A 14,203-nucleotide genomic window follows, 5' to 3' on the forward strand; every position below is an offset into this window, starting at 1 on the left:
AGGAGATTATTACAACAGCTTGTTTTAGTCTACAGTGCTATCATTACATTGAACATGGTCATTTAAGCTATATTATTTATCTTTGTAGTTATTAATTTCACTGTTTAAAGAAAATCACAAGAGCATCAACATTTGATAAATGCTTACAAGGCACAATTCAGAGTTCTTCAGCCATTTTATTTTATCCTTTCTAATCCTCAGTTGGTAATCGCGTTTGGGGGCCGCTGCCCCCTTCTCGGAAGCAGAGTCCTTGTCGGAAGTAGAGTTAGAGGAAGTAGCTATATCACTAGCTTTACTGTCTCCATCTTCTTTGCCATCCTCACCAGACTCTCCCAGTTGCAGTCACAGAAACTCCCGCACTTTGAAAATAGAGTCAATCTTTTCTTTTTTATCCTTAAATTGGTAGCCCAGGAAGAACTATCCAATCACCTACCATCCAGTTCCATGAGAGGGAATGCTTGTGATTGGTCTTTATTGTCACAATCTGATTGGTTGTTATTGTATAATAGGGCGTGGCTATATTAGCCGGGAGAGTTTAAAAGAAGAACAGCTTCAATGCTAAAGCTGTTCTGGCTATTCGAGTTGATCTCTTGGAGTTGTGTTACGCGTTGCTGAATAAAGCTGATCTTTTGCTGAATCACTCTCTGACTCCTTTGTTAAGTAGCCAACTTAACAGCTTCTATCAACTTCATGTGAATGCTAAGCAGCATGGGGGTCAGATGGACCCCTGCAGTACCCCACAACATAAAAACCACAGAGCTAAGCAGCATTCCCCCAGCACCACCTTCTGGATCTGGCCTACCAAATAATAACCACCAAAGCATGCTACTAGAGAGCTCCAGAAGCAAGTTCAGAAAAGTACAGTAGCAGCCTACATGTAATGCAGCATTCAAAGCCAGAGGACTATGGGTCAGAGAGCTAGTGGTTTCCCAGGTCCAAGTTTGAAGTGATTCCTATAGCTGTAGTAAATGGATAACAGGAAACATTGTCAGCTTTTGCTGTCCTTGTAAAACAGATAAGAAAAACCTTATCATTCTACATAAACAAATACTTCATAATAAAAAAATGTTTGAGTTTATCTGCTTTTCTCTCTTCTCATGCAGCTTTTGATAGTTTACCACCAGTGCAGTATAAGGAAACCATGAACACTGTCCTCTTGTGGATACAACAGTCAGAAGCCAAACTCTCCATACCTCAGGTTACTGTTACAGACTATGAAATCATGGAGCAAAGGCTCAGGGAACTAAAGGCAAGTACAGAGAATGTAACAAGACTGATGATCAATTATAGATATAATGTACGTTCTCATAGATGATATACTGACAGATTTCTGGATGTTCACCAAGGTAGTTTTCAGTTTGAACTCGATATTAAATGTAATATTTTTCATTTTCTAGGCTTTACAAAGTTCCTTGCAACAGCAACAAGATGGACTCAACTATTTAAGCACAACTATGGAAGAGATGTATAGGAAAGCTCCTTTAGAAGTTAGTAAAAAATATAGATCAGAAATTGAAGGAATTGTTGGCCGTTGGAAGAACTTATCAGCTCAACTGGTGGAGAATTGCCAAAAACTTGAGGAGCAAATGACTAAATTGCAACAATTTCAGGTTAGCTGTGGTTCCTTCCCCTCCCCCTTGTTTGTTCTTAATAACATAGCGGTTAATTGAGGTCCTGTTTGTCCCAGTGGGCCATATAGGTTTAATCATTTCATTGTGTTCCTTACTGGTTCAGCTGAAGTTAATGAGCCTATAAATGTATGTGAAGTGCCATCAGGTCACAGCCAATTTATGGAGATTCCAGTGAGCCACTTTCAAGGCAAATGAGAAGCAAAGGTGGTCTGCAATTGCCTTCCCCTACAGCATCTTTCTTAGTGGTCTCCCATCCAAGTACCAACCCTCTGACAAGATAGGGCTATACCATGTCACCTTCCCTCCTGAGACCATAAATAGACAGCTATATATACCCAGTGTGATATGTTACATAAAATGAATACCTCCTATGGTCATGACCTCCAATGGTCTGACTTACCACATGTGGGACTTGGGCAGGATGGGTGCCAAAGTCTGGGCCTCCTTGCACAGGGGTTGTCTGGGTGCCAGTGTCTGCTTTGCCCCAAGTGGGCTAAGCCAGATGTCACCACCTCCCCTATGTTGCCTCTCATATAGGGCCCCTGGGATGGGCTTTGTCTCCTCTGCCTTGGTGCCACCTCTGCCACCTTGTGTGGGGCTTGGGTGAATGAGGCTTAGCTCATCTGTTAGAGGGTTGGTGGCCCAGGTGGGAGTGCAGCCCATCAGGAAGCATTCAGGTGCTCTCAATGGCCTTTCCTCCCTGCCTGTGAGGTAAATTAGACTGAGAATTTGTATCTGGCTCAAGGTCACCTAGTGAGTTTCAAGAATGCAATGGCAATTTAAGGTCCTAGTCTGAAACTAACTACTACAACACACTGGAACTTTGGGGGAAGGGCTGCTGGTAGGTAAGTTGGTTGGCAGCGTCTCCCTCTGCATCTTTGCTGTGCCTGGCCCAATGAGTATTTCCCTCAAAGGCCAAAATATCACACACATGAAGCTGTGGTATACTGAATCAGACCATCGGTCCATCAAGGTCAGTATTGTCTACTCAGACTGGCAGCGGCTCTCCAGGGTCTCAGACACAGGTCTTTCACATCACCTACTGCCTGGTCTTTTTTACTGGAAATGCTGAGGATTGAACCTGGGACCTTCTGCATACAAGGCCATAGGTTTTCCCTGGAGAAGGCCTTCCCCCTTTCCCTGCCTGAAACCAAGCCTGTTGTGGTTGCCTACCAACCAATGGGGGATGTTTCTTAAAGCTACAGGTGCTGCTTTGATCATTTGGGGTGTTTTTTAATCCCTTAATACATTTTTCCTTTGGATTTCATATTATTTGGGGGTGGGTGGGTTTGTAGAAAGATCTGTCTTGTCCATTCATGGGTCCAGTCTCTTGATTTAAGTATTCTCAGATTTGGCTGACTTGGGTATTAGAATATACTAAGTGTATGGCCCATTGTGGGAAGAAATACAATGAGCTCTAGAAGGAAGCTCCAGGTGAGTGTCCTGGCTGTGGCTGGTGGGGCGGCAGAGGGAAGGGGAAAATAGAGGGAGGCAAGCCATGTTTATTTCCTTCTGCTTAGCTATAAGGCAGGGCAGTCTCAAGTCATTTTGCTACCCTAAGTGGGTAGTATGGGAGGACAAACTCATGGTAACAGGTATGGTTTTCTCCACCCCTGATTTATGTTGATTTGGGGCTATGCAGTGGCAGCTAAGGTAGAAAACCACCTCCTCCTGTGCTATGTTTTCTGGGTTCCAAGAGCCTGGAAAGTGGTTCCATAGCCAGTTACAGGGTTGCCAACTCTGGGTTAGGAAATACCTGTAGATTTGAGGGGTAGAGCCTGGGGATGGCAGGGTTTGGGGTGGAGAGGGACCTCAGAAGGGTATAATGCCATAGGGTCCACTGCCCAAAGCAGCCATTGTCTCCAGGAGAACTGATCTTGGTCATCTGGACATCAGATGTAATAGCTGGAGATCTCCAGGTGCCGCCTGGAGGTTGGCTTATGTTAATTTGGAGCTATGCCATGGCAGCTAAGGTAGAAAACCACCTCCTCCTGTGCCATGTCTTCTGGGTTCCAAGGGTCTGGAAAGTGGTTCCATAGCCAATTACATGGTTGCCAACTCTGGGTTGGGAAATACATGTAGATTTGAGGGGTAGAGCCTGGGGAGGGCAGGGTTTGGGGTGGAGAAGGACCCCAGTAGGGTATAATGCCATAGAGTCCACTGCCCAAAGCAGCCATTGTCTCCAGGAGAACTGATCTTGGTCATCTGGACATCAGTTGTAATAGCTGGGAAATTTTCTGTAGGGGAAATGATATGCTGTGGCTGGGGAACATGGTGATTTCTGGGAGATCTCCCGGTCCCCCCGGGAGACTTGGATATGTATTTCACCTCAGGACACATTCAGTGACTCGCAACAGCAAACTTAGAATGTTAGAGGGAAAGACCAATCAGGCTGCTTATGCAAATGACCTTTGTGTTCTGACTGACTATGGGGGGGAGAGGAACAGCAAACTATTTAGAATGTTGGAGGTGTTGGAGGCAGGACATAGGCTATGCAGCCAGTGGAAAGGGAGACCCTCTGAGTGACAGATCAGGGACCCAACTGATTTGGGAGCGTGCGGAATGTTCAGGAGCATCCATGACCAAAACACAATTATATATAAGGAGAGATAAGCAGGAACCTATCAGAATTTGTGGGGTAAATTTTATTTCCCTTCCCCCCATTATTTGTTCTTTCTCTTCCTTGAAAGTTCCTCTAGCCTCCCCCCTTTCCCGCCTCCTTCTGTTTCCCATCTGCCAACAAACCTACCTTTATCTCTTCACCATCTTCAGTTTTCCACTTTCCCCTACTCCTGGCACCCTCTACTGAGGAAAACTATGGGCCTTGCATGGGGCTTGGCCAGGCTCCACCATCTGTCTCACCTCACATGGGGCTTGGCTGGGAGCTACCTTGTACCTTACTTTGTGCAGGTGTCACCTGTGACTTGCCTTGCCTTGCCTTGTGCAGGGCTCAGCCAGGCTCCACCCTCTGCTTCACCTTGTATGGGGCTGGGCTGAGGAAGGCACTGTTATCTACCTTGCCTCACATGGGGCTCAGCCAGGCACTGCCATCTGCCATGCCTGGCACATAGCTCTGCTAGGTGTAAGTTTCTGGCTGGGTTTCAGTGAGCTGAGCCAAGCATTCACTACCTTCACCATCTTGCCTATTGTGTGGGGCCCAGCATTCTGGGCTTTATGTTCCCTGTCTCATTTTAGGATGATTGTGTACCTCTTCCACCTTGTGTGGGCCTTGTGTGGGTTGAGTTCAGCCCTTCTGTCAAAAGGTTGGCTGGCCCATTTTATTTTATTTTTTAGATTTGATCATTTATTTATTTATTTATTTTGCAATCCTTGGGTGTTTTCAGGTTTGTAGAAAGATCTGTCTTTTCCAGTCATGGTTCCAGTCTCAAGACAAGTATTCTTAGGCCCCGGTCACATAGGCCAGATAACACGGGGGGGGAGGCATGCCTATTTGCGCCGTCGCATTCTGATCCATCATTAGGTGATCAGACGCGATGGCAGCACACTGGGGCTTCCTCCATTGGTGCGCACAGCAAAGAAGATGACCCAGGGGAATAGCCGCACGCTAGTGCGATCACAATGCAGGAGTCCGTATGCAGCCCGTGGCAAACCATTTGCCAGTAGGTTGTTGCAGGTACCTTTTAAATGTGCATCTCCGGCGGCATGCCACAGGTTGGCCATGGGTGCGCTACGCCTCCCAGATGTTTCTGTGTGATCGCACCCGGAAAATCCGCCCGACTGTCGTGCCTTCCACAGGGCAAATGCTCCATGTGAACAGGGCCTTAGATTTGGCTGACTTGGCTATTAAAATATACAATCGGGAACCCGCAAGGACTTGCAGGGTGAATTTCCTTCTCCCTCACTATTTCATTTCTTTGAAGGCCCCCTTGAAAGCGCTGTGAGAAACAAAACCAAACCCTGTACTGGGGGCATTTTGAGTTTCTTTCCAACAAGGGGAAATAGATATGTACCAGGGACTACTCAAGTTTTTAATCTAAAGGTAATCCCTACTATTTTAAATGGGGTGGCAATAAGCATTAAGGCAGTCACCGAATCTATTGATTTTCCACTTCTTTGCTTCCTTAGAGAGCTGTTAAATATACCATGCTGTGTTGCTGGTGTGGCTTTGCGCACTGAATTTGGTCAGCTACCATTGAAGGCTAGGGCATGGATACTTGTGTTTAATCTGTGGCTAAAGCTACTTTTTTCTTTTAATGGCTATCTGGCCTTTTTGAAGGAGGATTCTTATAAATCATCATGGCTTAGGATCATGGACAAGAAATTGTCAGCTATTGGTTTTACTATAGAATCTATCAAGAAAGGTGGGGCTCGCTAAATCAGTAATTACAATTTTAAAAAGGATTAGGCAGATTGATTATAATAGTTCTATTCTTCCTGCTCCATGAGTTTGTTCATCAAAATACTTGCCCCTGATTCTTCCCTCCTATGCTAGTCATCTGACCTCACCTGCCTTCTTAGGGCTTTTATTCTTGCTAGAACGAATGCCCGTTCAACAGGGGTTATGAGAGGCTGGTTTTTGCATCTTCCCTACTCTGACAGAATTTGTTCTTGCTCCCTTGTTAAAATAGATACAATCTCTCATATTGTATTGGAATGTCCTCTATATTATAACTTAAGATATTGTTTTATTCTATTGTGGTTAGTGAATTTGTATGATCCTAATCCAAGCAGGATGGTCACCTTCCTACTCTCAGATGGTCACAATTGTTTTACTCCTTTTGTCTTTAGAGAAATATATGAGGAATATAAATGAAATTTTGGATTGTTACATTGCTCAAGGCACTGAGCCATAGAGCTTTTATTGGACAAATGAAAGGAAAGGAAAGCCCCCATAGCCTCTCCTTCTATTCTAACAGCCAGCCTTCTTCTCCCCATGTTTAGTTTTCTGCCCTACTCTACCCTGGTGTACTCTGCCCAGGAAAACTATGGCCCAACTGTGTGGTACCAGTTGCCAGAGCAGGCCCAGTGGCACAATGAAGAATCTGCAAGGACTTGCAAACTGCAGCCATTTTCCTGCCTCGACTTTCCCACACTATTTCCTCCTTCCTTCTACCTTTCGCCTTCCCATCCACCCATGTACCCTCCTTTTATCTGCCTCTCTGCAGCTATATTTATTATTTATTCTCCATAATTCTCAAACCACTTTACTTCATTTTCTCCATTTTTCCATCAGAACAAACTTGTCAGTAGGGGTGGAATGGGAGTGAATTCCCCCCCCAGGAAAGGGCCCCGCCCCTAAATCAGGGAGGGAGAGAGAAAGAGGCAGTTCACATTACCCTTCCCCTCCCTCCCAAAGGGCAATGGAAAGAGGGAAGAAGAGGCATCCTGCCTAACCAACTGGCCAGGTGCTGCTTCCCTCATCTCATGTGGGTCAGGCACTGCTTCTCTTATCTCATGTGGAGCTCAGCTGTGCTGAGCCAGGTATCACCCTCCTCCTTGCCTCATGCAAGGTTTGGCTGGGCTGGGTGCTCCATCTGCCTTCCCTTGCCACACCTCACATAGGGCTCGGCTGGGCCAGGCACTGCCATCTGCCTTGCCTCATGTAGGGTTCATTGAGCATCACTATCTTCCTCACCTTGCATGGGGCTCAGGCAGTTCCAGTCACTGGATTTAAGTATCCTCAGATTTGGACGACTTGGCTATTAGAATATATGCTGGTATAAAATAATGCCAGATATTTTTGTTATTTGCATTATTAATTTTTTAAGCTTTTTCAGATGTATCACTAATCTTCAAATTACTCTTCATTGTTTGGTCATAGTGTCATGCTGAATTAATTTACATAGTAAACACTTTGCATAATATAATTTGGTGTTTGTTTGGTTTTTTTGTTTTCCAAAACCAGAATGACACTAAAACCCTGAAGAAATGGATGTCTGAAGTGGATGTTTTTCTAAGAGAAGAGTGGCCTGCCCTTGGTGATTCAGAAGCACTTGAAAAACAGCTGGAGCAGTGTGCAGTAAGTCATGACTTGTGCTACACGCTTATACATCTGTCTCACATTTACTGGATAAAGTTTACTAAATAGTGAATATCAAGAACTACTACAAACCATTACCTTTCTTCAAATGAAACTACTTTGAATCTACTTTAAACAGTATGAGTTTGTTTTCACAGAGAAGCTCTGGAGGTCTTCTGATAATCTTTGTGCTTACTGTATTTGAACACAAAAATCAAAAAGGGAAGATTTGTAATACCTATGGAAGAATGTAGATGTACTTTTTTGTTTTGTCTAGCCTATGTGCAGATGTTTTGAGTGCTAAATGGCAAAAAATAAATATATTTAAATAATGACCAGGTATATTTATTCACCAGAAAATTGGGGAATTAGAACGATTTATTTTTTAGAATTTTGCACTCCGTAAATGTTTGGCTTGTGACTTGCACTTCACTGTATATTAATGTAGGTTGCATGTATTTATTTTCCCCATGTGAGGAGCTATTCACTATCATATCTTTATCAGGTTCTCATTTAATTGCCCCTTTGTGACAATTTGCTGTTTATTTAAAGAGTATGGTTCATGCTTGGATAAACTTTAGCCTCCTTGGTAAGTAGAAAATGTTACTTCAAGAATTATTAAAAATTATATTTATAATGTGATCTCTTTTTTTTTTTGTACTTGTATTAGAATGACACCTAGCTGCTGGCATTTTTTTTGCCCACAGTTTGCATTTGGGGCATAGTGTTGTGGAAGGAGATACTACTTAATGAGAAATAGCTATTACATATTTTAGTTTACCTATTTTTATAACTTACTGAAAATGGAATGAATGCATTTAATAATTCCATTATCATTCTCTTGTAAATGTAACAGTTGTCGTGACATTGCAAGAAAAGGCAGTAATTTTTTAAAGTTATGTGCCTCTTAAAACTTGACATTCTCACACACATGCTAATTTTTTTTATAAAAATGTGAATTGAGAAATTTATGAAATATTTATGTTAGCTGACAGTCCCACAAATACAGTGAAGCCATTACCTCAGTGCCATCTTTGTTCGGTTGCTCTAATTTTCTTCCTGGGGCTGCTTCCACATGACAAGCTGTTCATACATATAATATCCCACCATGGAAATTAGTGTTTTTCTTAATATAAGTGTGTGCGTATACATGTAGAAATAAGAGAAACTAGGCTACAAGTTGAAGGAAACAGCAACTGAAATTTATTTTCCTGCTGAAACCCTGAAGCTTCCATGAATGGTGCTACCTAGTGGCCATTGTGCTTCTGCACCTAAGACTACCTCTCCCTTGATAACCAGGAAGGATAAAGACCACATAAATAACAAAGCTTATTAATCAACTTAATAATGAACGCTGTAATATCCTGCAGCATTTAGGACAGAGCAACTAAGTCAACAGCTTCATATTGGCCATTTCTGTTGGCATGTAACAACTTACTCTTTCCTCCTTGGACCTTCAGATGCTTCATAAGTTCTGAAAAATGCTGGAGATCATCTTTCCACTTTCTCACAGAGGAGATTGCACTCAGTGTCAGGGACGTATCGTGGTTCCTATTGTCTTCATATTGTGGTTCCTATTGTCTTCCTATTGTCTTCATACTTCATCCTATTGTCTTCATATTGTGGTTCCTATTGTCTTCATATTGGGCATGCTTGCAAGAGTGTTGGAAAATCTCCCACCTCAGTCAGTTTAGTGTTAGGTATACTGTAATTGTTCAATATGGGAGTATTGAAATGTATGATTCCAGCTTCTGTGCCATGATACCCTATAATCTTTAGAAATACCATTTAGAGTTTTGAGAATGGTTTTGCAACCTTAATATCCTCAGTAATGGTATCTGGACCAATTTCACTGAAACCAATTCCACTGGAACCAATTGCGCTGACTTCCACTTACTTCCAGTTTACTACAGTAATGATAGCGATGAATTGGTCAATTCGGGCTACTGAGCAGGGTTCCTGCTGAGCAAGTCGCTGCTGAAGCAGGAGTAGATGAGTCAGCCACCTGAGAGGCAGCTATAAACAAACCTAGCACCCAGAAAGAGGGGGAACTGTCCCCCTGCCACTTTCTGTCCCCTCCCATGTAGTTCTCAGGTCACATTACCACTATATTTAATTCTCAACATGGCCCATCTGTGGATACTTGAATCCAGAAATTGGAGGCAGAAAAAGCAAGACAGATCTGAGAAAAGCCCCAGGGTTTGCAGCAAAGAATGAAACCTAAAATTAAATACATTTGGGATTAATACCCCCTCCCCCAATAATAACATAAGAAGAGCCCTGCTGGATCAGACCGATGGTCCATCTAGTCCGATGTCCTGTCTCATACAGTGGCCAACCAATTACTCTGGAGGGCCAACAACAGGGCATAGAAGCTGAGACCTTTCCCTTATGTTGCCCCCTGGCTCTGGGATTTAGAGATTTAGTTTCTCTGAATGTGGTAGTTCCCCTCAGCCACCATGGCTAGTAGCCACTAATAAACCTATCCTCCATGAATCTATCTATAAGAATAGAAGCGGGTCCTGAAGCTTTAAGAAATGGGCACTTTCTCTAATATCTGAGTGGCCATTTGGGGAGTTGCTTGGCAACCGCAATAATATTGCCAGCCTTCAATCCTTGATACTCTATCAGTAAAAGGTGGGTGAGGAGGACGGTGCCCTTTCCAGCATTGTTTTGGCCTCCCAGTCTATTCTTTCTCTCTGTGTTGCCCTGGAGAAAGGATTCATCATGGCCAGGCCTGGCACCAACCACTGAGTGACTTGCTAGCTTGTGACTTGGGCAACTCACCCACGTCTTGCAGTAACTACCTGAGGCTTAGTGCTATGTGATACCTGCCACTGCACATCTCATCTGGGCAACTCACTACCATTTTGAGTGATTCATGGTTGGACAACCTGATGCCACATAACTCCCCTGGACCCAGCAGTAGCTACTGCACAATTTGTATTATTTAGCTGGGCTCAGCAGTGGCCACCAAACATCTCACCTGAGCTACTTGCTACTGCATTATGTTTGCAACTTGGCTGAATTTTTCCCATGGAGAAGGTATCCAAAGGAGAGAATGAGGGAAAACTTTCAGGCAGTATGGTATAGTGGTTAGAATGTCAGACTAGGATTTGAAAGATGTGGGTTCAAATATTCACTCTGCCATTGAAACTTTCTGGGTGTCCTTGGGCCAGTCATTCTCTTTCAGCCTAATCTACCTCACAGTGTAGTTGTGAGGATAAAATGGAAGAGGCAAAATGATGTAAGCTGCTTTGGGTCCCCACTGGTTAGAAAGTTGGGGTATAAATGAGGTAAATAAATAATAAAGCTGAAGGGTGGGGACAGATAAAAAGGAGATTGGTTGGTGGATGGGAAGGAGAAACGGAAGCATGGAAAGGTGAGATGATATGGGAGCTGCTAGGAGGTGGAGGGAATGAGGAAATAGTGTGGATAGGAGGATGCAGGAGGGGAAAGCTCCCTGCTTCTATCTCTTAATGTCATGCATCCTGGACACAATTCAAGGTGCTAGTACAGTAGGTATCCTCTGTTATAATAGCAAAATAGTGGGTTAGTGACTTGTGGGGGTTGAAGGAAGTATCCCAAGAGACAAGTCAATAACTATTTCAGTATGCTGGAATTTTTGGTTAGTGAGAAGTCCCAAGTGAAATCATTCTCTCCCTCCCTCTTGTAGAAATACTGTCAGTCCAGTAAAGCTTTGGTGTATGAAACTACAACTGTTTTAAAGTAGAGTTCTGCTATCCCTTGCTATAAATATCCAATACCTTATTACTTCCCTCCCTTATCCACCAAACCACTAGGCACTGAGCCCTTGTAGGGAAGAAAAAAGGTGTTGGTGTGAATCATACTGGAGGGAGAGGAAGAACAGAAATTACCTGTAATAGCAGCACATAGTCCAGCAGTTATTTGTTAACATTGCCTTACTGGCCATTTGCAACCCACATCTTAAGTAAAAACAGCTACAGGAATGTGTGACATGTTGTGGGGGAGGAAGCTGAGAAAGCAGCTAGACATCACTATCTGCCTCTCTGAACCTGGAATAAGGGGCACCATGTTATGGTGGCTTGAGTCATATCTGGGTTGTTCTCAGAAGTTGATGTTGGTGGATTTCTGTTCTTTCTCATGGCCTTCAATCTGTGGGGTTCTGAAGGGTACAGTCTTATTTCCCCATGCTATTTAATATCTATGTGGACTGTGGTATCGCCAATTGCGGATGACACCCAGTTATACTTTTCCACCTAATTTCAAGAATGCTATTGATGTTCTGAACCTCTAAGGAGGAGGCAGTAATGGGATGGATGAAGATGAAACAATCCTGATAAGACAGAGGTTCTCTGGGTTAGTAGGAAGGCAGACCACAAACTTGAGATCTCCCGTCTTGGATGAGGTTATCCTCCCCTTGAAAAGCCAAGTCTGCAGTTTGGAAGTGCTGCTTTGACACAACAGTCATCTTAGAAAACCAGGTAGCTGTGGTGGCTCAGGGCCATCTATTGGAAGCATGTGACCACAATACTACAGCAATTACACTGGTTTCCAAACCGCTCCCAAGCCCAGCTCAATATGTTGGTTTTGTCCTTTAAAGCTTTACATGACTTGGGACCAGGATATCTGAAGGACCATCTCCTCCCATATGTTCCTGCACATGGAGAGGCCCTCCTGATTGTCCCAGTGACCAAAGAAATTAATCTAGTGGGTACACAGGAGCTTTTTGCTGGCAGCCCCATGATTATGGAACAACCTCACCATGGAGGTAGTTGAAGGAAGGAATTTGACTAAAGTTTTTAATTTGTTAGCAGTCCTACTTGCAATTTTAAATTATGGTCTTATTTTATCATTGTTGTTTTATTTACATTGTAAGCCACCTTGAATAGAAAGGCAGCTAAGGCTGTAGTCACATGCACCAGTTGAAGCAGAGGGGAAGCAAGACTATTTCCTCTGGAGGAATTTGACACGCAGTTGCGAGATTGCACAGCCCTTTGAAGCTGCAGGCTCAGCCCATCATTGTGTGATCAGATGCAACTGCGGGTGAATCTTTTTTGTTGTTTCTTTTCCTTGCTCATAAACAAGGAATCGAACCTCCGCACTGGGGGCCCCCTATGGAGTATGCGATGATGTGCATACTGTGAAGGGGGGGGAATGGCATGGCATCAGGATGGCCTGATCAGACCATCCTGATGGCATGAGAGTGTGCTTGAGTGATCAGACAGGGGAAAGTCCACGCATGGCCCACCTTATCCAGATAACACCGGACTTTCTCTGGTGGCTGTGGTCACACGCACCAGTTGAAGCAGAGGGGAAGTGAGGCTATTTCCTTCAGAGGAGTTTGACACACAGTTGTGAGATCACACAGCCCTTTGAAGCTGTGGGCTTCGCCCGTCATTGTGTGATCAGACGCAACTGCGGGTGAGTCAGGGGTTTTTTGCCATTTGTTTCCTTTGTGCATAAATGAGGATTTGCACCTCCACACTGAGGCCCCCCTATAGAGTATGTGATGATGTACATACTGCAAGGGGGGGGGAACCAATGGCACCAAGCTAGGTTGGCCTGATCAGACCATCCCGTAGGCATGCATGCACGCTTGCGCCATCAGACAGGAGAAGTCCATCTGTGGTCCATAGCAATCCATTTACTACCAGACTTTCCCCGGTGTCTTTTAACTCCACTTCCGTGGCGGAGCAGCACGGGTTGCTGACAACTGCGGGGCACTTCCCAGATTGTGCTGTCTGATCGCTCCTTTTAGATCGTCAGGCATTCGCACTTATGTCGAATCTAAAGAAGCATGTGATCACAGCCCAGTGTCTTTCAACTCCACTTCTGCAGTGGAGCAGCACAGGTTGCCGACGACTGAGAGACGCTTCCCAGATGTTGCTGTCTGATCGCTCCTTTTAGATCCATCAGGCATTCACACCTATGTCAGATCTAAAGGAGCATGTGATCACAGCCTGATAATGTTTTAATCAAAGAAACAAGCAACTAAATATGGCTTGGAAAGACCACCTACTCCCTTATGAACCTATCTGTCCACTGCAATTATCCTCTGAAGCCCTGCTTCAGGTGCCCCCCCCTTCTGAGATTAGGTGGGTGGCAACCCAGGAGAATGCTTTCTGAATCATGGCACCAAAATTCTGGCTCTGCCTGAGGGAGTGTCAGCAAGCTGCCATAGAAGTCTGGGTATAGTAAAAAAAACCCAGCAGCCCTCCGTTGGCATCTGCACATGCCTAGTGTAATAGGCACTACATGTCTGCTTGTCTCATGCATTCTTTCCTGTGAACGCTAGCGTACGCTTATATGCAAGGTCAACAGGTGTGGAGAAGAAGAAGCTTGGCTTAGACTATAATGAGTTAGAGCGTGTGAAGTGCTAATTGTTTATCTTTATAGCAAACGTTGCTTCTCAGGCTTTGGGCGCGAACCTGAGAGTCCACCCGCGTAAGCGGGAACCGAGTCCATTGGTTATTGTCTTTTTGAATGTGTTTCATTATCCCATGCTCAGCTTGACCCAGGTATTCTAAACAGTGAACTTGCTTCTGTTCTATCATGACTTCAATAAAATACTACTTTGCATAAAACGTGCATTGGACTGATAGCTGTG

At 44.1% G+C, this 14,203-nt stretch overlaps 1 protein-coding gene across 1 annotated transcript in view; it reads left to right on the plus strand.

The window, feature by feature from the left end:
- LOC107126133 (dystrophin-like) overlaps nucleotides 1-14,203 on the plus strand; it is a 402,970-nt gene that overhangs the window by 140,053 nt on the left and 248,714 nt on the right. Inside the window, exons 16-18 of the mRNA XM_015429648.1 lie at nucleotides 1,104-1,249; nucleotides 1,398-1,610; nucleotides 7,498-7,611. Of these exons, the coding sequence (XP_015285134.1) occupies nucleotides 1,104-1,249; nucleotides 1,398-1,610; nucleotides 7,498-7,611 (473 nt within the window). The remainder of the gene's footprint in view (nucleotides 1-1,103; nucleotides 1,250-1,397; nucleotides 1,611-7,497; nucleotides 7,612-14,203) is intronic.

Source organism: Gekko japonicus, unplaced genomic scaffold (genome assembly GCF_001447785.1).
Source record: "Gekko japonicus isolate JY-2015 unplaced genomic scaffold, Gekko_japonicus_V1.1 scaffold615, whole genome shotgun sequence".
NCBI lineage: Eukaryota > Metazoa > Chordata > Lepidosauria > Squamata > Gekkonidae > Gekko > Gekko japonicus.